This window comes from Platichthys flesus, chromosome 13 (assembly GCF_949316205.1).
Source record: "Platichthys flesus chromosome 13, fPlaFle2.1, whole genome shotgun sequence".
Classification (NCBI taxonomy): domain Eukaryota; kingdom Metazoa; phylum Chordata; class Actinopteri; order Pleuronectiformes; family Pleuronectidae; genus Platichthys; species Platichthys flesus.
In genome coordinates this window covers 8,524,845-8,551,299 of record NC_084957.1, presented here as the reverse complement: position 1 = coordinate 8,551,299, position 26,455 = coordinate 8,524,845, and the positions used below count along the sequence as shown (strand labels likewise).

The following is a 26,455-nucleotide window of genomic DNA, read 5'->3' as shown; positions in this document are numbered from 1 at the left end:
CCTCCCCTCTCTCCTCTATTCCCACTCACTTTCCATCCCTCTTACCTCGCTCTCTCCGTCTCCCTTCCTTTTGATCCTGTCCTCTCCTCTCCTCTCCTCTCTCTCTTTTCATCCAACAGTGACATTGGCTTCTATTCCTGCAGCATTTTCATGAACTGAAAAATCACACACTTCTTTTGTCTGCTGAACTTGTTCAAAGCAAACGACTTGAAGTAAAGCAGAGCTCGCTGCACAACCTCCGGCACACATTCCGCCGTCCGGTGCTGGATCATGTCCCCGATATCGATGTTTATTTTCCTACTCGCTCACACGTGAAGAACATCTCTCAGCACGACATCAATCTCTCCCTTCCATCCCTCACGCAGTTGTCCTGTAGCCTGCAATTGTTATTTAGACTAAACGCATTTTGACCCACAGTTTTTTCCAGTGGAGTATTTGCCGTCTTTTTTTTTTCCAATTTTTTTAATTTGTGGTTCAAACCTTGCTGAAGAAACTCTGAGCGTCCTGCCGGTGCCAGTCCTGTACATGGCCGAGGGAAACGAGGTTTGGCAGCTCCACGGAACAAATGACTGGATTACCTTAAGCCACTGCCAAGGAGTAATTCTAACACTTAATAAAGGAAAAACAAGGAAGTGCGCTGTGTGTGAACGTATGTGTGTGTGTGTGTGTGTGTGTGTGTGTGTGTGTGTGTGTGTGTGTGTCAGCGGGCCAGCCCCGAGGCACAGTAGTCCAAATACTTAAACAAATAAACACTGAGTGAGAGCCCACTGGAGGGACCAGCAGAGAGACGCTGATAGATGAGGCTGCATAGTTGTAGTTTTATTCACAATTGCATGGGACGATGTTGCTCCTGCTTTAGTTTTTAATGGAAGCTGTTTTTTATAAAGGATTTATGAAATTTCGCAGAACAAAAACTCATCTTTGTAAGTAATTGTACGTTTTTTAAATGAAAGAATGGGTCATGTTAAAAGTTGATGAGTGCTGTGTTCCAAACACGTGTGACAGACAGAATGAGGTGATGCACGTTGAGAACAAATGGATTAACAAGTAAAACCCGAATGGAATTACAAAGTTTGGATGCAACAGCAGTAAAACGTCATCTCTGTTGTTGATGTGATGTTTACTTGAAAAAAAAAGGGGGCTAAGCTTATTTACATTCATGTGTGGATGTGGACCCCAAAATCCGTTAATGCCTTAATCTTCCTTTAAACACACACACACACACACACACTTAAATAAACAGGCGCACAAGTACATTTTCCCTTAAGCATGTCGACCATATGGCGAGCTCCAAATGCTTAACCTTTAACCTGCGAGATGGAGAATGCACAAAAGAAATGTCTAAAGAAAAAGTGGGTTAATCTGCACTTGGCTTGATGGGTCGTCCCGACACAATGAGAGTTTAAAAAAAAAATCCTGGAGTGGTGTGGGGATGAGGAAGCCCACCTCCACTCCGCGAGGGTGGATCTGTCTCCCGAATGTATGAGCATATTAAAACATGAAGTGGGAAAACACAGAGGGTGGAAAAATATACTCACCCCATGCGATGGGTAGGAAATCCATCCTAACTCCCCCTGGCTTGCTTTGGAGTCTAACAGGTTGACTGTGGCGAGGGAGAGAGACAGAGGAGAGAGAGAGAGAGAGAGAAAGAGAGAGGGGGGGGAAACAAAGAGAACATATAAGTGTCTAGTCCTTGTTACCCCCAATTAGCCCTTATCTAATCCCGCAGGAGGGAGCACCAACTTTGAGAGATGATCATGACTCTGTTTACTCAGCTGCCACCCACACACACACACACACACACACACACACACACACACACACACACACACACACACACCCTACATCCCATGCTAACCCACAGCGAGGGCTTGCGGGCTCGTTTTGCTGTGTGAAGCATCAAAGCCGGACATTGGCCGCAACACAGATATCCTGAGGAGGTATTGATCTAAAGTGGAGAACAACATTTCAAAAACCACAAGGAGAAGTGTTTATTTCAAGGTTTATTTTTCATACTTATGACCCATCTTAACCCCCGCTACATGTAGCCAAACACACACACAGACACACGCACAGACCCACCCACACACACACACACACGCCCATGACAACTGGACTGCAACCAGGTGAAGCAAAGCAGCACCAGACCTAAATTCGGACTCACGCTGCCAGCTTCAGAGGTGGTCAGAAATTCAATTGGGCACTGTGAAAATAAAAACTAAATCCTTTTATAATGAATGGAAATACAATTTTACATGAGTGTCCTGCCAGGAACACTCGTTCTTAGGCAGGAACCAGGCGGCGGGGGAAGGAAATCCATGTCTAACACAAGGAATCTAAAACAGAACCGAATAAGACTGGCGTGACGTGTCGTGCGAGGCGAGGCTTCAGGGTTCAAGGCGGTTTCTTACGGCGACCGCCATGTCAGTGCTATACTTTAAAGTGTCCACACTGGTAGTTGCCCCGTCGCTGCCCACGTCCTCAGGCGAGGGGTCTCACGTGCACGACGGAGAGTGCAGGCGACTTTCATGCACACGTGAGGAGATCCTTCTTGCCAACCCGTGATACGTCAGGGAAATCGACTCTGACATGTCGAGTCTTCCTCGAGCAACGGGAAAAAACACATAACCTACAACAGCTATTCTGAGTGTATACACACGGCTGTGGTGTGAATGATTTTCATCGAGGACACCTGTCAGTGTGGACCACGCCACGCTGACAGATGGGCCGTGAGTGGGGAATGTGCATGGACGCAGCCGTATGCTCCATGGCTTGCCCCACTTTTCCTGCAGCAGTTAGTACAAATACCAGACAATTTCACTTTGAGCAAAACAATAAAACACTTAAGTAATGGGAATCATTTTGAAATATTGATTTATTTATGTTAAATCCTTTTTCGCTAGATTTCACAAACAGAAAAATGAGAAAATGTATATACTGCATTGTTGTGTGTGTGATTAAGAAGTGACTGGAGGATGAAACTAACTAACCCAGAGAGAAGTTGTAATACAACCACCGTAAATATGTGTTGCTAAATCTCCTTTTTATTACTGAGTAAAGAAAACTGACTGAACTTTCTGAAACAGCTTTTTTCCAAAGCCTCTTTCTGGATTCATGCCTTAACCAGAATGGCACTCAGCAGAGCGTATTCCTCCGCCCAGGCCCAGAAGTCCCCTTAAATTCAATCAAGCTGCACCAGATTTCACACTGTGGTGGATATCAGTTCCCTGAATGTGCCAGATTGTTTTTTGTTTTCATCAAGATCCATGACTTATTCCCTATGGAAAATGGTGAAAAATGCGGGGAAATGTCCTTTTTTTGCAATATCAAAAGAAAAAAATACAAAAAATTCCTGGATCCGTCCCTGAATCTGGATCCGCACCAAAATTGAATAGCTTCTCCCTCGAAAAGTCCAGCTCGAGGGAGAAGCTATTCACGAAAAAAGTTTCGTGAAAATAACTTCCATTGTTTGTGTGTAATCTTGCTTTCTAACAAACAAACAAACCAAAGAAACGAATGGACAGGGGTAACAACGTAACCGCCCCATCCTGGAGGTTAAAATGTGTTTCAGTGACTCATCTAAATCATCCAAATGAGAATACATGCATGTGAATTAACATGTCGTCATCATGAGCACGCTCACTAAATGACTTACTAAAAGGTTGAGGATAAATAATCAGCTGGTATAAACTGGACGAGGAGCAAAGATGTTTCACTTTTCTGGTCTCTCCCTTCACGTTAGAACCTGAGACTGACTCAGCCTCATTGTCCTCATACTGCTGAGAGTCAGTCCACAGCTCATGACACACACACACAAACACACATTCAAGAGAAAGACCCACACATACACCCAGGAAAGCATACACACAGCAAAAGGAAGCAGCGGTGCGGTAAGGCCCTGCAGCTGTATCTCCATTCGCCCTGTATTCCCCCATCCAAAGCTTCAGTAAGCAGGAGCGTACACATGTCTGAAGAGTGTCAAAGAGAGGAGTCGTGAAAGACCAATGTGGCACTGTGGAAAATGCTTAAGTCAAGATAGTTGTTGCTCCCCACGAGCAGCATGGTCTCCACTGGCTGAGAGCTGGGATTTCGCTGCTCTCTGCATGAGCTAATTGTTGTTCCACACTAGAACAAAGGTTGAGATGGAAATCATCCTCTTCTTCAGGCGGGTCTGATAACTATCAGCCTGCGTGGCAAAAATAAAAAACTCCCTGAGATGGAAGCTGGGAAAAGTAAGACACACACACACTCTCTCACACACACACACACACACACACAGACACACACACACACACACGCAGACTTCTTATCGAATTCCGGGCTCCAAAAGCTGACTAAATTGTGGCTCACCTGAGCTGTAGCCGTGCTAAAGCCACTCAGCCAGTTGAGTGGCAGTAGACACATTCCTATTAGAGTCTAATGAAGCTATCTGTTCATGTCAGATAATAGCAGCTCAGCATCCAGGGCCATTGCTTCCAATTTACATTTCTCAACGAGCCGAGCCCACCACTCAAATTGAGCTGAGCGGGGGAATTTGAGAGCAGAAAATTAGATGGCTCTCATATCGCAGGAGGGAAAAAAAGCCCCCTCCAGCTGCACTTGGCTGGGGGAAGTCGGCACCCACACACACGTGCACGCACACATGCACGCTCACAAATACATGCATGGATACTCAGACTGAGCACAGTTGCAAAAAAGACACAGAATCGTACCAGGAAACACGACGTGTGAATAAAAATTGAGACACGTATATCTTCTGAAATGATGCACACACATCCACACTCAAAAGAAAAGCATTTATACACACACACACACACACACACACACACACACACACACACACACAAACACACACACACGTATAGGCTATCCACACACCCACTTGTACTGCATGCACTCTTGAGATGCTCATCAAAACATTCCCACACATGCACATTGAATCGGGAGCAGAATAAGACATATTCGCTGTTTTCTTTTTCACGGGCTCTCACTCTCTCTCTCACCCCCCCCCCCCACCCACACACACACACACACACGCACACACACAGAGAAACACACACACACACACAGTCAGTTAGCAAGCTAGCGTCAGCCAAGCATATAGTCCCTGCCCCATCAGGGAGTGCCTCTAAACGGGAACTCGGAGTATTAATAGCAAACTGAGTCAGCCTGTCTGGGAGGGAGCAAAACATCATAGAGGTAGAAACAGGTGAATCCATACATAACACATACCTATAGGCCGCTATCGCACAAACATACACACACACACATACACAGAAAACAATCCCACAAAAGGGGGGGTAGAAAAACGGCCAACCAGAGAGCCCTGTATGTTTTGTATAACAAACTGATTTGACTGTTTACCAACTGGCCACCCGACCCAATGGGCACCTTCCAGAGGCAGTTAAAGTCCACGGCCATGGCAGTTATTCTCCTCTCGTCACTTGCTACAGGGACCCAGTATCATTTGGCAAAGCACGGGTTGAAATATTAACATGAATCATCGGAGCAGGGATCCACAGGGCGGCTGTCTGCGTGTCTGCGTTCTCGTAATGCGACGGCTGGCGCTGAATGACTGTCCCTGCTCGGCCCAAACCTAAAACTGATGGAACGTTAATTACTTCACCCCCTGACTCCGTGCCACTTACCAACCCACCCCCAGTGAAACACGATGAAAAGAGAGCGGGCTCCCAACAGATGCGCACGGAAATGTAATCCTCGGCCTTATAGACACAATTAAAAATGTGGGCTTAGTGGAGGAGACAGAATGGAGGTCTCTGAGATGTGGAGGGTGATGGGTGGATGGGCTGTGTCAGTGCAGCCTCTGTGCATGTGAAGGTTGGCAGGCCGCAGTGCAGGCAGAGGAAGGCGACTTGTGTCTGTGTTAAAGGGTGAAGTGTTCACCTCCCATTATGAATAATTCAAGTGCAGAGTCGCTCTGTCTGATGTTGCTGCTGCTGCTGCCTGCCCAGCCCCTCTGCCCCCATTCCTCTATCTTTCTTTCTTTCTTTCTTTCTTTCTTTCTTTCTTTCTTTCTTTCCTTCTTTCTCTCTCTCTCTCTTTCTTTCTTTCTCTCTCTCTTTCTCTTTCTTTCCTTCTTTCTTTAGCTTAGCCTACACAAACACTTGAACACTCACATAACAGCACACAGCACTCCTGCACCGATACTCTATAATTCTATATCTCTACACAAATGCAGTACATACACACACTAACAAAGACACACACACACACACACACAAAACCCTGTCTTTATCAGACTCTGAAATCTCAAACCACCTGCTGTTAAACGGAGGATGGCATCCCTCCATCCCCAGCTCAGTGTTAGTTGAAGACACACACGTGACTACACAGTCTATGTAGAAACGGAGCAGGGGACGTGGTGTATTTTAAAGATGGGCGTGTGTAAGCACATTTCCAGCACCTCTGAAAGGTGCCATCGCTCACAAGCGCCCGCTCGTCCCAGCGGGACCGCTGCGCCGGGCTCCCCGGGCCAAGCCTCCCCACCGCCGGCTAAAAATACCAGAGGCCTCCCGGACGCCCCGCAGCGGGCCGGCGTCACACCACGCAAACAGACACACTGCAGCACAGGACAAAAAAAAGTGACTCACAACTTAGTTCTGTTTGTTAGTTTTTTCTTCGATTGTATTTGGACAAAAATGTGATGATATCTCCAGAGCTGGTATAAATCACCGGAAGGTTTCCGCAGTGATTTTCTTTTCTGTATTTCCCCAAACTTTCCCAGAAGTTTTACACAGTTTTATTGCGACCTAATGAAAACCAAACTCTAAATGCTATATATATATATCTATTATTTTTTTTTAAATGGCCAAGGCTCAGAGCCGAGTTTGGCTAAGAAATAAAGACTCCTGAATAGAAAGGAAAATAATATAATAATAATTTGACATCACCCCGTCATACAGCTGAAGTTGGTTTTCCTTTAATGTATTTTTTCTTTATTTACCGAACATATACTTGGTGCATTTATAAGTACGTCTTTCATATAAACTACGACACAACGGGTGTGTTATCGAATACTTTTTGGAACCACAGGGTTTAAAGTTTGCAAAAGCGTTCTTTGTGCTCAGCTCTGAGTCATTTCATCATTTCATCAACAAAAGCGAAATCTATGTGAAGACTGATCTGCTCGTTCTCTCTCTCTCTCTCTCTCTCTCTCCCTCTCTTTTCAAAAAACGACGTGGATATGGTGAAAGGGAGAGAAAGAGAGAGAGAGACGAAGAGAGAGAGGGTTCCGTGATTTGTCAGCTTTGTCACTGTATCTAATTATATATGTGAATGTATATTATTTCTTAAAGATCACGTGTGTGGTGACTTCGATAAAACCAATAAGTGGAATAATCCAAGATCGGCCACTTTCCCACTTTCAGAGTTCTTTCACTGTCATTTTACTCATCTCAATAATTACCTCGAAGTTAGAGTCTGTTTATTTACTTTGCTCCAAAGGGGGATAATCTTCGAGAAATAACTATACGTACGTTGTTCGTCCTGCTCGAGAACAATAATTAATATTATGACCACTACTTGTGATTGAAAACTGTATCTCTGTCCAATAACAAAGCAAGAGGACGCATCCACCATCACCACTGTGAAACTCGAGCTGTGAAAGAGAAGTGGAGCTGATTGTAGTGTGCTTGTGTGCTTATTGTAGATCGTGTATACATTTGTGTGTATCGAGACGGAGCAGCTCGATACTGACACTCTCTGGCAGATGCTTGTGCGGGAATAAATGGGAATTGCTGCGATCGTGTGTGTGTTTTTTTTTTCAACAATTAAATATTGAGACTTTTATTTTGTATTCTTACAAACTGGTTCGAGGATCTATTTCTCTCTCCCTCTTTCTCCCTCTGTCAGTCCTCTCCGACACTCAGGCCTACACACGCACACACACACACACACACACACACTCTTTACCAGTGGATTGTTGTATATCTTGTGAGAGTGTTGTGTATTTTTTTTTTAATGTGTTCTCGTTTATTTCCCAGTGCTGAGCGCGTTGATAAGCCGCTCTGCGTCCGTCAGCCTTATATTTCAATAAGCTACTTACATCTCGGCTATTGCAAAGTAAATAAAGTTTCTCGGAGCAAAGGAAACAGAATCCCGCAGCACAAACCTGGTTGACCTTGACTTATTCAGTATTTATATATTATTTTTTATTATTTGTACGTGTTTACCATCTGATCCATGCCTCGTGTACACGATAGATGGGAACCAGTGGTGTTTGTCTCCATGACGAGCAGAGAGCAGCAGGACCGCGCTCCCTCCATGGCACAAACTCACAGCCCTCGAGTTTTTATTTTAATTTTTTGGATGAATTCAACATCCAATGTTACTTTTCGTTCAGAGGACAACACCAACGTTTTCATTTGGACTTCCCAAGCTCATTTAAAAGTTTAGGCGAAAGTACATCCTAGGTTCACAAATGAAAAAAAACTAAACGAGTTCAAGCAATTTGTTTGTTTGCTCAACAGGGGTCATTGGAAAAATATATATCTCCACGGGAACAACACAATCGATTGCTTGTCTGTGTTCACGTGTTTCTATCAGATGAGGACCGAACTATTGTGACGAGGCCAAAACTTTTCAAACTCATCCCCAACCCCTCAGGATGACTTCATAGTGTTCTCGTCTGTTTGTCTTCTTCTTGTCTGTTTCCACTCATTTCATTACTTGACAGCAGATCACACCCACACACTTGTAATTACTTGGTGTGTTAATATTTTTTATTTCCCATGGACCCAACAGCGTGGGTCTCTTGGGCTTTATTTCCACTTGAATGTAATTTACCATATTTAATTTTTTCTCCACTTTGACCCCGCAACAAAACACCTCGAAACGTGTTTGCTGGGTGTGAGAAAGTGGTACTTGTTTATTTATTTATTTTTGTATTTTTGAATAAAGTTAAGCAAATCCTAATTTATGGGATGATGTTGTTTCACTTGTTTCCAGAAGAGTTTCACGTGTTTGAAGCTTTGAAGCAGAGCCTGTCCTTGGAGTGGACTTCATTCTGCCGGGTCTCCACATAAACAAGCGAGCGAAACTTGCTCTGGAAAAAAAAACGGGAATTGAAATCACCCCAACGACAGATATTCATTTACACAAGACATCAGATTTAAATCTGTTTTTTTATATAAAATATAATCATCACAGCTCCAATAAAGGATCGTGTGTTTGCAGGATCCCCATGTGGCATAGTCTTCCGCTTTGGGTTTATTCAGGTCAAAACCATAAAAAAGAAAAAAGAAAGAAGAAGATCCATCCGCGTCTTTACGCACAATGCGAGTGCGCTCATCTTCTATTTATTGCCTTTAAATCGGCGCGACTGTGAGCGGAACTGGGGCGTCTACCCCAAACGGGTGGTTGGATGAAACGCATCAGCGCGATCCTCTCGTGGAAACAGAAGACAGCGGACTTTCTGTTCATCTTCGCATCCTCTCCAACAATGCATTGTGCGCGTCGGGGGTGGGGGGGGCTCCTTCGCCAAAGCGCACTTCCAATTTAAACAACTATTAACCCCGCGATCGCGACATAATCCCGAAATGAGGCTACCGCGTCTGGAGCTGCTGTCAAGTTTCCCGTCTTGTTATTGTCTGGTACGGATCGCACTCCGGGTCCCGGTGCTTCTCCGGCGCTGCTCCGTGCGCTCCGGATCATCTTGTTATTGTTATCACTTCAATTTTGGACAGTCTGAGCACCGCTGGACCCGACGTGTGCCTCAAAGCACGGGAGCGCACGCACACACACACATCCCCACACACATACGCACACGGTCACATAAACACGCACATGTCCGCAGCCGGAGAGTTGCCCTTACCTTCATTGGGGGGGTAGATGACGGGGAACGCGGGGGCAACGCGGGACAACAAAAGAGGTAAAAAGAAGAGGAGTGATCGCGGATTGCAATCCATGGCGGCGGATCAGAGGTACATAACTCCATGAAGCCACTGACTGATCTGAGAGCGTCTTCTCCCCACTCAGCCCTTCTCCCTCTCTCTCGCTCGCGTCTCCCTCCGGCCGGAGCAGTTTTCCGCTGGGTCCTACAGAGTCTGGAAAACGCGGCGCGCAAGTTCACCACAGGTCAGCTCCAGTCCCGTCTCCTTGACGTGAACGACACGACTCAGCCACATTTTTTTTTTAACACCAGAAGTCAATCCAAGAGCTGTGATATATAATCACTGTAATGGAGGGTAGGAAAAATATCAGAGATCTTATCCTGGAACAAACATGGGAAACGCCATGTGTCCCCACAACTCGAATAATTCACTCAGGTTGACCTCCCCTCTTTCCACTCACTGTCTTCCTCTGCTTTGCTCTCCCAGGAAGTTGGTGAAATAATAAAGTTATAGGTTTTGGTTATAAAAAGGAAATATGTGTCCTGCTGGTTCAACAGCATGTCAACTTATAGGCTTTATTTGAAGTGCAGCACATGGAGGCAGGACCTGGAGGCCTTTTATTCCAACATAGCGAGTGTAAATCAAATGTACTTTTTTCCCCCATTTCCCTTTTTTAAACAGTGCAGTGGAAGGGCCAACAAGATCCTGATGTTTTTAATAAAACAGGCAAAAAGTGGTCTGTGATTTTGGTTCAAACACGAGGAAGGACTCGCTTTTTATTTGGACTGGGGAACGACCAGCGCAGCCCATTTGCTTTAAATCTAAAAAACTGGAGCAGCCAACAGGATCCTGTCAGTTTGAAGGCAGAGTTTGGACTGTGGCTGGGACGTTATAAACACAACATGTTTATTACCTTATTTTGGAACAAAGAGAAGCCAGTTGTTTGTTTTATTTCATGGTGAGTTTTTAAAAGGCTCAGGACAAAAAGTATTTTTTTATATTAAGCCATATTTTTTTTTTTTATCAAAGCCAGAGAGTGAGGTCATTTTAAACTTATTATTGTGCCTATTTTTATTTTATTTGAATAACTAAGTCAAATATCATTTAAATTATCATACAAGATACAATGAATAGCCTGTAGGGCCTTCAGACAAAAAAGAGGGGGGGGGGGAACTTCTTTAAAATACTGTTTTCCATGTTGTAATGATTGCAAACCCAAGGCCAAAGTTATATATACCGCTGTGTGAATGGACATGCGATGTGCTCATATTTGGGTCTATTTGGGTCTGTCCTGACACCACAATACTTGATCCACACTGAAAGGGTGGCAGTGTAATGTCAGGGCCCTCGCTGAGAGGCCAGCTGTTGTGGTGGGGGGTTGGAGGCTGGAGGGCTGGGAAGGCATCTGACGTATGGGAAAAGTTAAACAACGCAGCAGCGACGCACACGGAGGCCAACAACACAGCTTTATTCATATTGGAAGGGATGGTTCCAAAAAAAAAAATTTTTTATTTAAAATTTCCTGAAGGCAATTTGTCAGCACGTATAGGCCTCACTACACATATGTGTATTTTTGTTTGTTTGTTTGAGAAGAACAATTTTAGGAAAACAGAATGAAACACTTAAGCCTACATTTGTGGAAGTGTGTCGAGACTGTAAACTAAATCCTGCATTTAAAAAAAAAACTCAAGCATGGATACACCACTGGTTTCACAAGCTACTACATTTTCAGTAGCACGTTTATTTCATCGTTTGTCTTACTCAGTATATTACGTCGAGGGAAATGTCCTTTAAAATTAACTGGTTTGTATGTGTGTGTGTGTGTGTTTTTTTTTACAGTGCGTTTAATGCACATATTTTAAAACAAATGACTTCGACGAACTCGCAGCCCGGCGTCCTACTCAGGGGGAGATTTATGAGATCCGGGTCGTCAGTGGATACAGTGAAGAATGATGCCAGGAGGTCTCTGGCCACATTATTAAGTGGCTGTGGCATGTGGATTTACAGCAGGTTTTAGACGTGCCAGCCTCCATCATACATCATCTCCTACATCCCACTAATTCACTTATTACACACTGAAATAGATTAATACCGAGGGCCCCACTGCTGACAATCAATTCGCAGACTGCTGGCTCTGGACGAACCCGTGTGCACACACGAGGGTTCAGTTTCAGCGAGGAGCTCTCTCAGCAAACAGCCGGGAAACTGACAGGATTTTTGTATATAATGGATTTACAGGCATTACGGGATTACTCGCATCATTTAATCTTGATTTGAATTATGGTACACTTCACATGCACTTTTACAGGAAAACTAAACAGTTGGAAGTTGCACGAGAGTGTCCACAAATTAAAATATTTCCCCCCGGTACAATAGGGGAGAGTGACAGTCGAACAAAGAAGTGAGTGATTACAAGCGTCCACAGTGAATGTGATTATAATGTGCCATCTGAGGAACCTAATTCTGACAGTCAAACATAATCAGTAGTAATTGTTTTCATATGCTGGTCTGAGAGGCACTGTCACTGTGTTTTTAGTCAATAAACCTGCAAGTTGGTTCAGACTAATTGCCGAAAAATGTGTTTCTGATTGTGGTGAATTGGAAAAAAGAAGCGATGGGTCCCTCCCGTCTATCCACTCCAACATTTTCCCTCCCGCTCCTCAATGAGCGCTTGTCCATTCTTGAACTCCAGCCAGTGGAACAATCCAGTGTGAGATGGGAGGAAAATATTGATTTAGAGCTGCAATTGTGAGACTGTGATGTGTCCCCGACATGGCTGTGCACAGCGCTCTGAACCGGCGGCACAGATGTTGCTTGGGAGCCGCTTTGAAGCTGCCAAGGCCTGGCCCCTCCTGCACAGTAACACACCAACAAACAAACAAACAGGCACATAGGCTGCGTGTGTTTACCGCACACTGTCAGAACACTCTTCCTCCCTGTGGTTCTGAGACGGCACATTCCTCCGTACTCACAGCGTACAGAAGGAGGAGAAGCCAGCAGGCTGCTGGCATGTAACAGTATCCCCCCCCACACACCAAACATCATACCAGGGACGTTTTCTTACCACTGCCAGCACCACTGCTCCCACAGCCTCTTCCCTCGTCTACTTCTTACTGAACTGCAGAGGATTCTCAAACTGGAGAAAACTGCCCAGACCTGGTCTCTGTTCTCATTGAGGCACAGTCATTGCACTGTTTATTTCAAATTTGCATTACACCCACGTGTATTATAACAAAACTACAACACAATATGTCATCTTTTCATTCAGGACGAATCATATAATACTAATATTTGTTAGACGGCACCATTTGTTCCGTTTGTTCACAGAAATTGACCTGACATTTGGGTGGATTGAAGGAGCTGCACTATTGAACAGATCATATTCTGTACTGTTTAGTAGAAAATGCACCATTACCCTCCTTTCAGGAATTTAGTGAGACAGTAAAATAGATTTAAAGCAGTGAAAGTAGTTTTTTCGGAACCAATTTCAGCTAAAAGTTTGAAATTTAGCATCAGGCAGAGAAACTGAGCTGGACATTACCTCATGTTTATGCTTGTCCGTGTCCAGTTGAGTGTGTCTGTTTAAACAAAGAAATCACGTGCCCCCTCTCTATTCTGTATTTGCACCAATGATTAATTGGGTTATGGTTCATGTGGCAAAGTGAGCCTCTCACCCAGAGAGAGAGAGGCCAGGCAGCGGGAGGCTGCTCTGATAGGACCAAGCGACAAACCGTCCTGCCATGACCGGGTCCTGTGAGACCGAGCCGGGCCTCCTTCCCACTGCCAGCCACTCTCTCTCTCTTTCTCTCTCCTTCCACATTCAGCCTCGGCCATGTCCCGTCACACTGCTGCTGCAGAGGTTGGCAGGGAGGAGAGAGCAAAGCATGATGGGAGTAAATGTTTTGGGTTTACTCCTGTTGGGCTTATTTTAATACAAAAGAAATGGATAATTGCATACTGTTATAATAATAATGATTATCATTATGAGAAATAATTTAAAAAAAAACGACAGTAATAAACTATATTTGTACGGCACTTTTCTTAACGATTTTACAAAGTGCTTGTCGGGGAAACAACAATGAGAATGAATCAATGGATATAAATGGAATTTGATTAAAAAATAATGTCAAATGTCAAGATGGTTGTGTTTCCCCTGAATAAAGCAACATGGCAGAACAAAAGCCAGCACAAGAAACTTAATACTTTAATCCTCTACATAAAAGTAGTAACACAAAAATTACTTAACTCCTTACTTAAAAATGTTACTCAAGTATAAATACATCAGTTTCAGCAGAACCCAATGTCACAACATAAAAGTACATCAGGAAGTGGTGACTTTTTCATCGTTGCCTCATACTACATCAGATAAGAGAGATTTGTCTAGCACGACATGCAAAGTAGTCGTGTTTTGGGAAGGTGGCATTCATTTCAGTCATTTTACATGGATACAGGGATTGTTGGGAATTGGTTGAAATTTCTTCCGGTGTTCTCCTCTTTCCAGATTCAGCCTGGGTGTCCATTGTTGTTCATGCATACCAACCAATTGAAACTAGTTAACCAGTCAAATGACAGACACAACAAATTCCCACATCACTGACAATCCTTTCCTGGGAAATACTGACGAGGAGGAACTCAGCCTTCATGACCTTGCTGGTGTTTACACCACGGTAGTTACATCTATAGCTCGTGATAAAAAAAACAACCCAGTATAATAAACATTTTACTATATATACACGACTGTTGTTGATTATCCCTCTAAAAACAGAGTATCACAGTGTCCTACCTGGGAACACAATCATCCACCAGGGCCTCAAACCATGGAAAGTCCTGAAACAAAGCAGTCTGACATGAGGGTTTATTTACCGGAGGACAACTAAACAAGGCTAAACCATAAGAGCTGGTAATTAGAGAGGGTGGAAACAACTTTTGGTCTCCTTGATGGCTGGCACTGAGGTTTTTGTCACAAGGAGACACACAAATATGCAAACAAGCAGACGGAAACTCCCTCACTCTTCCACCTCTCGCTGAGGATTTGAAATCGGCCGTGATTCTGCATGTGCGAATGTGAAAGATTCATCGTATTAATGGTGGAAGTAAACAATCGTTGGAGGCAGAATACGCGATCGCTAATTTGTCGGTAATAATCAATTTATTTCATAGTGTTGCGACGCGAGAGCCGCAGCCAAGAGCTGCCGGAGGAAATTAGATAGAGTGAATGAACGTATTGTGTTTTCTGGGAAGGAATGCTGTCCTAATACAGGAAGACGTCAGCCACAGAATCCACTCTCATCATCAATCTTTGAGGGACAGTGTCCTAACCCGGTCTCAGGATCTGCTGTTCCTTCTGCCAGTATTGTCTTGGATACTATTCCTCCTCCATCTGCTATAGGATTAGATTCATGCACACACACACCCCCAAACACACACACAGACACACACACACACACACACACACAGACACACACACTGACTCCGGTATTAAAACGTCTGCCAAATACGACCTTGGCAGAAATGGACCAGACTTTCTAGTTATTACTTGTGACAAAGGGTCAGAAATTGAAGAAGTTCCCTCAAGGCAGACTTGAGACATCATGATCTTAATGACACCACCTTGACCTTGAGCTCTGACCACACAAATCGAATCGGTTTATCCGTGAGTCTAATTAAACATTTGTTCCGAGTTTGAAAGAATCCTCTTGTGGCGTTCTCGAGATAACGTGTTCATGAGGTCCAAAAAAAGGGTTTGTGAGGTCACAGTGACTTTGACCTTTGATCTTCGATCCCCAAAATGTAATCAGAACATCTTTGAGTCCGAAAGAATATTTGTACCCAATTTTAAGACATTTCCTCAAGGTCCTCTGAAGACATCGTGTCCATGAAGCCAAAACTGTGATTTGTGAGGTCACCTTGACCTTTGACCACCAAGATACAATCAGTTCATCTTTTGTACCACATTTGAAGACAGGAGTTCTTGAGATATTCTGTTTAAAAGAATGGGATTGACAGATAACCTGCGAACACAATGCTACTGTCGCCATTGCGCAGGCATAAACATAATCTGTCCCTATCAAAACATATAGAGAGGTTTGTTTATTTATGTGTATTATTGGGTCTAAAATGTGCATTTATTTATATTTATTATAGCTCAAAATGTAAAGTTCTACATGTTCTATGGCACAAAGGCATCAGGCAGTGGAATGATCTGTGTGTGTGTGCGTGTCTCTTCACTTTCTCATGGTTTCACTCAGAGCAGCAGTCTTGGTCTGTTGCCGCGCTGTTGCAGAGACATTTTACTAAAATATTCAGGAGAAAAGCACCTTAATTATACAGATGATGGAGTACAGGCCCTGTAGTTGTGTGTGTTTGTGTGCATGAGTGTGCAAGTATCACACAGCTTTCATAATAGCATCTAATTGGCCGATGGCTCTGCAGATCTGTTATTCCTATTGGGTGCATCTGGGTTGTCTAGACTGTTGCCACACTTTTTTTGGACTGAAGATACATATTTATATGCAGGGATACACAAGCACATATGTATGTATTTTTTGCCTGACATACATTAGCAACACACACATAGTGCCTGCATCTTCACAAACACACACAGACAAGTGTGCACAAACATCCACCCACCATTCCCATCCACGCACAGTGTGGTGTACTGTGACAGACTTGTGTGTTTACCTCTGGTGCTGCGGGGAGAGGAAGACACGACAAACTGGGAGACACTGTGGAATCGGAAAGCACAATCACACACGCACACACACACACACACACACACACACTTGTTGCCTGCTCTCTGCCAAAGCTGCTAAATGAGGTGTTCCTCTTTCATTAATCATGGCTGTTGTTAAGGTTACCTGAGCGACAGTTGAGCAGCTGGAGCCCTGAGTGACGCTGAGAAGCCTTTTCCCTAATGCACTAATTACATTACATTAATATGATTATTTCAGCACCTCCTCATTACAGCTACTATGCCTACACATTGCATTTTCATTAAGGTGTATATATATATATATATATTGATATATATATTGCGGATTTAGTTGTGAAGGAAAAATACACAAGGCTTTGACAGGGAAGTATGAAGCTACCGAGCAGCATGAGGATTGATGTGCTCCGCAGATGGATGACATAAAACATGTGTGTTGCTGTGAGATTGACAAGTTTTCAGCTGAAGCCGAACAAGAGCAGGATGTAATGCAAACATCTTAATAGCAACGTCTTTGTCTGCGATTGTAAACCACTCTTCAGTGGATTTTGTGTGTTTCTGTCATCTGCTTCTGGTCTCGCCTGTGGAGCCCAAATGTTTGGCAAGCTTGGTGAAAACCAAAGCTTTGGGCGTGGCGCACATCTACAGACTTAATCCCAACTGCGTTTGTAAGAACCTTCTGCTGAAACATCAGTGCGCTGATCCCCATCGGAATGCCTTTTTTTTTCGGTTTTTGTGGCTACCTTCTCTAGTGGGCTATGATGCCTTTTATGCAGATTGCAAACCCACTGGAAAACACAGCGAAACAAGTCTTACAATACAGCTATTTATTAGTCAAACCTTTCAACCGCAAGGCGACTAAACTACTGAGAACTGCCGAGTCACAAAATGCTTTCCTTCATGCGTAATGTGTTTAAAAGATGTCCGTTGCAAGCGGAGAGAAGCCTTTCTCATAACAACTGCAGTCTTCAGAACGATACCACTGGCCCAAAAAGTATGAAACCCCATAGTTTGTGAACATATTGCGTGCTGCCTTGCGAGCGGTAATAAACAAGTATTTACAAGGAGATTATGGAGCATTAAAAAGCTTTATTGAAACTTTTATAATGTTCACTTGACCTTGTAAGAAAACCGAACTCTCAAAAGGGACTCACAAGTGAAGTGTTACAAGAACGGGATGTCGAGCTGCCGACGTGAACAAGTGAACAATTACGTGAGCTTGGGATGATTATGTTTGCTCAGTGGAATATAATCACATCAACTCATAATAGGAGGTTGTCACATTACTGATTATATATTGCTCACATTGCATGATCCTCAAATAAACTTGCACACAAGGACAAAAAGTGGCCATGTATGAGAATTCGAACCGACAACGAGTCGGGATGCATTCACACTTTTCTGTCAACTTACACAGCTACGACAACACCCCACAGCTGTCCAGTGCATAGACTGCATCTAGCGCGTCTTCACTTCCTCCCACTATCTAGTAATTGAGCCAAAACACTCCGGGTAGAAAAGTTTCAATCTTGCACCATTTGCGTTTTTGGGATTCAAAGTCTGTGCAGTAAAGATTTAGGGATGGAGCCTCAGTATCGAAGTCCGGAGATGTTTTACCATGTTTTTCATGTTATGACCTATACATCAGCCGGCCACTAGGGGGTCATCAAGACTCTTTGGCTTCACCTTTCTGGCATCAGATGTTGTCCGTCTAAATTCCAGTCTAAGGTCCAGTGTCATCTTGGCTGGAGCAACACTCATCAGCTTTACTTTTCCAGTCAAGGACTTTAAACCAATTTGATAAAGTACTGAATACTAATAAAAGTAGACAAACAGGTCAAACCAATGCAATGACTCTATCAATAGTCATCGTAACCTACCCTGTTCCCGTAATAACCTTCATCATGTTTCAGGTATGTTGGCCTCCATGATCCCATTATTTGTCAGCGCAGGGGAGGTACGTGTATCCCCCGGCCCACATGGTTACCATCAGCACGACTCCGACCCCAAAACCACAGTGTTAGTCTAATCTCTAAATACTGGGTGTAATGGGCCTGTGTCATTATGTTGCTTTGCTTTATGACACACACGCACACACACACACAGCGCTTAGAAACGGCAAGGGTGACGATTGTGTATTTGCACGACATCCCCCCCCCCTCCCCTAAACCCTGAGATGCTGAGCGGTGAAACCCTCATCGGTCTTCAGAGCGCCCGTCTTTCATGTGGCGGAGCGTCTGATGCTCTTCCTGCCCTCTTTCACTCACTTTAAAAACACTTTCTGGAGAAGGGCTTAACATGCTTTCACCGACATGCAGGCACACGGGCCCGAACAGTGTGTGAGCCTCTCGTGCTCCATAACCCTGTCAACCGCAAAAATGCAGAGATATTTCAGGTGTGCATTGTCCTCTGTCTGTCTTTAGCTGTCACAATCCCTCCGTGTGTCTCTCCAACTTTCTTTCTCTGGCACCCAAGATCCATGCTGAGAACAGAGGGACCACCTGGGATCATTAGCATATCCGCTAACAGACCCTTTGCCGGAGCCCGTGGGAAACTGCTTTAATTGCTATGATAGACTGAAGGAATCTGGAGCGCAGTGTGTCTCGGTAATGGGGAAAGATATCGGAGATGAACTTCACCTTGACACCTTGACTCTCGTGTCTCATGCTCCTATCTTCATCTTCCTCGTCTCTCCGTGTGTGTGTGTGTGTGTGTGTGTGTGTGTGAGAGTGAACGAAGCATCAAGGAAACAACAGCCCAGAAAATTAGTCTGAGCAGCCAGCTGTTTCTGAATCTCATCACAGGGATTCATCAACAAGCAGAAGCCCTGGCACCAGCCTCCTATGGCGCTTCCACATAAAGAATCATCGCTCGAGTTTCCCCATCCTCACTTGTGAGTGCTAACTACTTATTAGGTTTTTCCGTTTTTGTAGAGATGAATGCCGGAATGAATTATCCTCTCGTATCTGAACTGCCACGGAGGAGAGGCTTTGTTTGATCCATTCTAATATATGGATGATTGCGAAATACTCAGTGATTCAAATTATGAAGCGTGCACTCATCCTCCAAAACACCCTGCACAGTCCAACCGGCAGCTGAAACGCTCCTAATTGCAAAAGGCACAAACAAACACGGAAATTACAGCAACCGCGCCCAATTAGGGGGATATTTTACTTTTTGCGTTGCTTTTCTGTGGATCTGAGGTTGATTAGCCGCCTGTTCAGGTAAGCAGTCAGCATCGAGAACACGTGAAGTTCAGAGAGTTCAGGTCAGGAGCGTGGCTCTAAACTCTGCCGTGAGTTTAAAAGAAGAAATCAATATTAACACGTGGACTGTGGGTGTGGGTTATAATAATCGCTGACTGAGAATAGCATATTTTCTCTTGTCCTGTTGTCTCATTATTGTTTCATGAAGAAAGAGATCACCCACAGTGGGAAATGACTAAGAACATTGCATGTATTGTATATCCATCTATCTATCTATCTATCTATCTATCTACCTATCTATCTATCTATCTATCTATCTATCTATCTATCTATGTATCTATCTATCTATCTATCTATCTATCTATCTATCTATCTATCTATCTATCTATCTATCTATCTATCTATCTATCTATCTATCTATCTATATATCTATCTATCTATCTATCTATCTATCTTCCTATTTATCTATCTACCTCAAGAAGAATGAGATCACCCAGTGGGAAATGACTAAGAACATTACATGTATTGTATAGCTGTCTATCTATCTATCTATCTATCTATCTATCTATCTATCTATCTATCTATCTATCTATCTATCTATCTATCTATCTATCCATCCATCCATCCATCTATCTGTCATCTATCGATCGATCTATCTATCCATCCATCCATCCATCTATCTGTCATCTATCGATCGATCTATCTATCCATCCATCCATCTATCTGTCATCTATCGATCGATCGATCTATCTATCTATCTATCTATGTATCTATCTATCTATCTATCTATCTATCTATCTATCCATCCATCCATCCATCCATCTATCTGTCATCTATCGATCGATCTATCTATCTATCTATCTATCTATCTATCTATCTATCTATCCATCCATCCATCCATCCATCCATCCATCTATCTGTCATCTATCTATCTATCTATCTATCTATCTATCTATGTATCTATCTATCTATCTATCTATCTATCATCTATCGATCGATCTATCTATCTATCTATCAATCTATCTAGATATCTATCTAGATATCTATCTATCTATCTATCTATCTATCTATCTATCTATCTATCTATCTATCTATGTATCAATCTATCTATCTATCTTTATAAATATATAAATGTAGCAGTGAATGTCAAGCAGAAACACAAATCCCATCACACGTTGCTTTTAATTATCTCGTATACATAAGCAAACAATATGCCAAATTAGCCTGAGGCAGTGTTGCATGGCTTGCGTGTGCAAATCCAACCAACATACACACGCATGCTGCAGTCTAAAGCGCTGTGACACAGGCCCAGTGGCACAATTTCACTGACACGCACACGCTCAGCATCACGCCATCCCTTACCTCCACATGACCACCCCCCCCTCCTCCCTGATTTACAGTAGACAGCAGCGCGCTGTGCGGTCGGCGAAACCTCGCGTTGCCCAGTCGAGTGAAAAGGCTTTCAGAGACACAAGTATGATTCATAACGTAGAAAAAAAGCCACATTTATTTTTAAGCGTGGCTGTCACCATGTGAGTCTGGCCTTCAGCCAAACGTGCTCGTTCTCTTCACTATCTGCCCAACAATGCACATAACCGCGCCCCCCCCCCCCCCCCCCCCCCCCTCTCTCGTGTGATCACCTCAGGTCAGTGGAGTGTCTAACCAAGGCTGACGTTCACAAATAAAGAAGCTCACGGCTTTTCTCATCTCGGCTCGTCTGTCACAGCAGAATGAGCGGCTGCGTTACCCGAAGTTGCCCGTGTGAAAAACAGTTAGCTGGCTCGGGATGGACCTCTCATCCATTTCCCACGGACCCACACAGACGAGCGGCGCATCAGATAGCGTCTTTCATGGTCCTGTCATTTCTGAGGCGTGCTCATCAAAGCTTGTTTACATCTGATGCGTCTACGATGCAAATATCTTCATCTTGAGGAAAACAAACCATAAGAGATTTTAGATATGACTGCAAAACACCACAGTAGTTCTAGCTTGTTATTCATCCTAAGGAGGAAATAACGCTGCATGAACACTGTGAGTATTAAGATTGAGGTTATGGTTCATGTTAAACTAACCAATGGGATTTGATCGTGAGCAAAGCCCAATCGATTTATTGGTTAGCCAATGAAAATCAGCTGCTATGAGACGTGTGTATCGATATGTAAACTTGTATTTTGATTTGGTAAACAATGGCGAAAAGATTTACATTTTACATAAATATATATATTTTATGTATGTTTACATTTGTTGTCAAAGAAATATGTTTATCATCTTTATTACAGTTAAGCTCTATATATTTGCTTATATTTGTGCTTTTCATTTTATTTATTTTTTATTATCATTAGGTTTATAGATAAACTGAAAAACAACTTATGTTCCCTAATGTTAGTATCAGCTTCAGGTCCTAAATTCCATTTTAGGTGAACTTACAATAAGTTGAGTATTGTTTCTTTTGTTTAGTCAAAATGTAATAGATTTGTTTCTATTTGAAATGATTGTAAAACACAATTGTGACCAAGTTTCAGGTCTGATATGTCTTCACTCTTCTCTTACTCTTGAGTTCTGATAATTCACTTGTTCAGGACATCCCAGCTCCACCTGGCTCTCAGTTAGTGTGAAGGTTCAGTGCTGAATAATCTGTAGCCTGCGTAAGAAACAGTTTGTGTCGGCAAAACCGTTTTTTTCTACTTTTGTGATGCATAAATATACAATTAGTCACGAAGCCAATTAGGCGACATTTTAATGAACGAACAGCTGGTGCAGCTGGTGGTGTGGCACCGCTGCCTCTGTTTGGGATACCGGGTGGTTGGCAGGCAGGGAGGTAAATCGACTGACCTGGAGAACTACACGAGGGGAAAGTGAGAGACTGGCGGAGTGTTTGGAAGTCAGGTTGGCTCGAGGCCTCGACACAGGACTGATTGAATGTGATTAGAGGTGCCATGCTGTCTGCCAGGGCGCTCCTCCACCACTTAGATTCTGCTCACTTTGCCAACACACCCGGGCTTACACTTCGACTGTCCTCCTGTCTCTCCTCTCCTCCTCCTCCTCACCCGTCTGTCCATCCACAGAGGAGTGTCTGCCAGGGGCAAAACCACATGGGCCATTCCAGAAAGAACAGCACTGTAATTGCACTTACCCGAAAAAAAAAAAGTACAAGCTTTCAATTGACCTGTCTGGTTAAGACGAAGAAGAAGGGCAACACTGTCCTCCTTTTTCCACACATGATCTCTCCTGTCTTCCTCTCCGGCCCTCCCTCGCTGCACTCCAGTGCCAAGGCCGTCCCGGGCCCTGCCAGGTCGGAGAACTCAACCGCATGTCAGACATTTCACTCTGACACACTATCCCTCCCTTTCTGCTTCCCCGGCCAAACCCCCCACCTCATCCTCGCATAGGCTTTCGGGGAAACTTTTTTTTTTGTTTTGTTATTGTGCCAGAAGCTGCATCCCGACACTCCTCCGTCCCTCTCAATCATACCCGGCAGAGATAGCAGAAGTCTTTGAGATGGATTATCTCACTTCTTGCTAAAGCGATAAATCTCCGGTCTTCGGATCGTCCAGGCGGGGCGGCGCAGTTCGTTTTCATGTCCGCGAGCAACAGGAATCAGGGCAGTGACAGCTCGGGAGGTTGCTCAAGGATTCTGAAGATACTGAGTTACTGTGCTATCCTCTGCCGGCCCCACACAAACACTAAGCCAATCAGTCTGAATAAACACACCTTCACAGCGCAAATCTGTAACACAAACATGCCTGCACTTGCAAGTTTGACCAACAGGGGTCTTTTTTTCCAAGATGTCATTATTATCATGTTGGAGCAGAAACTCAAGATACTACCTGCGTTAATAATAATTTAATAATTTTTAGCACCGGGTCGTTCAGTGTCACACTTACGGGTCGCACCATCACAGCTCTTAATTAATTTGTGATGCTGTAATGGTCATATGAGAAACCTGCAGGGTCAAAATGTCGTGTCTCCCGGATCCTTACAGGGAGATATGGGCAAAATCTATTTAGTTTGAACTTTAATTGTTCATACTACCATTGAATGAGCCACTCATCTTCTCCCACTGATATATTATTACTGCTCAATGGTAATATCATTAAAGAAAGTTAACATATTCTAAGCATTCTTATAGCAAGAGGTCTCCACACTCTATCAGACAACCACTGTTACATCCATCACTTGTAAACTGGCTGTGCACCGGATCGTACGGGTGCTGGCAATATTCTAATTGACAAGTTAAGCCTGTTAAACTAAACGCTGACTGTAAACAGTTACACAAACACATAGAGGCAGACTGCCAGAACAGAAGACCCCCCCCCCTTCACACCTCATGGCCATTTACATTATGTTTGTTTCCCTCTCGTCACCTATAGATTTAAAGAGTACCACCTGCGAGGCTTACACACACACACACACACAGACACACACACACACACACAGACACATACACACACTCACACACACACGCAGACACACACAGGCAGAGAAAACACAGGCAGCTGGGAGACAGCCGAGACGCAGTAAAAAAGGAAGGAAATGATTGATGTCTAAACACAGGGGAACAAATGAAACCAATCAAAACTAATCAGGAACAGCAGCTCAATGCGACGGAGGCTGGGCAAGCATAAGGAACATGTCCGCAGGTTGACAGGGACGCAGCTACATCCTCTGATTACTACAGCGTGCTGCCATACTGTACACAAGCTGCTCCTCGGCAAATGTTTACCCCGAACAGCCTCAGACGAACAATGACTTTCCGTGGGAAGCAGACGAGCAATGTTTTTTTTACTGGAACATGGAAACATTCAGACGGCGTTTTGGCCGGAGCTCGCACAGAAGCATCCGGCCTGAGAGCTTCCTCTTGTTCGCGCGGCTCCAAGCTCAGCGACCATGTCCAAACTGAAATAATGTGGATGTTTTCAGAGATAATATCATCTTTAGAGTATCATGTGTGTGCAAATCTCTCGCCGGCCAAAAATAAATTGAATAAATGGCCGTAACATAAAAAATGTTGTACCATACCGTTGCAATACAGAGGAAGTAATTAAAGGATTATGGCGGAGTGGTGGAGTCGAAGCTCTGCCGGGGGAGTTAAAGCTTCTTTGAGAGGGTTTTCTGTCAAACGGCAAAGTGTAATTCACTGTAAGGTCCATCTCAAAAGTCTTCTTTAAAGTGGTTGTAATCAATACTTATAATAGCAGAGTATCAAATGAAACCTCAAATGCAGGGATTAGCCTTGAGAGAATTAACACTCGGAACTGCAGCTCCCCTCGGCTTTGTGGAGCTTATTGGTGACTTGGAGCACTCTCAAACTTTTTACCTGTCTGGCTCACAACTCACTAAACAATTGTTTTGAGTTCATTCTCAGTTTCCTCAGTGTCGACTTTCACTAAGAAAAAAAACCCTCTATAATCCCAGTGCACAGTCCCTGCTCACCACCAAGCAGACGAGTTAGAGATGTGTTGGCAACTATTTAGCAGCTAAGGAGCCAGTTCAACTGTGTGGAAACATAAATGAACAAAAGCTAATGTTGCTGCTGAATGTGTAATATAAGCTGCTTTGTTTTTTAAAATAAGTTTTTGGTCACCTTTGGACTTTTATCGATAGGAAAGAGTTGTTTTAAGTATGAAAGAGGGAGAGAGGGCAGGGGAGACATGCAGCAAAGGGCCGGGTCAGAAACCAAACCTGCCACCGCTGCAGGTGGGACTCAAGCCTCGGTACACGAGGCACATGTTAGCTTCCCTGTAGGCACAAGTTCAATATGTATATCATTTTAAATGGGGGTAATATGTAAATGTTGTGTTGACAGCTTTTTTTCAGTTGCCCCCAAGTGGCCAAAAAAGTTATAATTGCACATTCATAGTAACTGAAAATACTGCGTAACAAACAGAATGAACCACATGTGAATAATGTATGATGCTGTTCACGAGGAGAAAATATGAAATAGTAAGAATGCTAAGAATCTTCATTCACCTGCAGTAAAACTGTGAGAATTGTGCAGGTGATGGATTGTAGGTGGCCATAGCTGTAGGATTTAGAAAAGGACAGTTAGTCTGTTGGCTGAAAGATGAAGAACAGACAACTCTTTATTAGTAAAAAGTGTTTTTGATCAAGTTTTTCACTTTATCAGGACTTGATTTAACTACTGTCTGAACACTGCTCCTATAAAGTAAGGTGTAAAGTTTTGAAGTCACAACTACCGTCTCCAGCTCGACCGCAGTTTAACTAGGACTTCCAGGAAAATAGGATAAACCCATATGCACTATTATTCTGGCAAAACATAATTATTACCTGGTGCTAATTCATTTTAAACTGTATCAGCAGGTTTGGGTTTGTTGTAAAACACGATTAAAGCGCTATGATTGACTCTCTGAAATTTCTGAATGTTATTCACGATGAAGCCTTTTTAATTGTTCGCGAGCTCCAAGCATGTTGACGACAGATGCCCTCTGTCTCAGCCAGTTACTGGCAACACAAACTGCAGCTGATAAAATATAGTCACAGTAACTGTACCATTAACTGCGGTAAAGTGACTCACGCAGGCACACACACACACACACACACACACACACATTAGCACATCATGGTAGTGCAGCTACTCACTCTTCATAAAGCAACAATGTTTACTTTAGCAACCGCACAAAGGAAATTAAATTAAATTCCTGTGTGTATGCGTCTCTCTCTCTCTCTCT

General features: G+C 43.6%; 1 protein-coding gene across 6 annotated transcripts in view; it reads right to left on the bottom strand.

Annotated features, from left to right (window-relative positions):
• The window catches only part of epha3 (eph receptor A3), a 180,653-nt gene that overhangs the window by 88,360 nt on the left and 65,838 nt on the right, over positions 1–26,455 (bottom strand). For 2 of the 6 annotated variants that reach the window (XM_062402040.1, XM_062402039.1), the window contains exons 1-2: positions 9,833–10,126; positions 1,539–1,603 (exon numbers count right to left, since the gene is read on the bottom strand). In XM_062402040.1, coding sequence (XP_062258024.1) covers positions 1,539–1,603; positions 9,833–9,926 — 159 coding nt within the window. In that variant the 5' untranslated portion in view covers positions 9,927–10,126. Of the gene's footprint in view, positions 1–1,538; positions 1,604–9,832; positions 10,127–26,455 lie in introns of those variants that run through there. The other 4 variants (XM_062402042.1, XM_062402043.1, XM_062402038.1 and 1 more) reach the window with 3 other exon arrangements.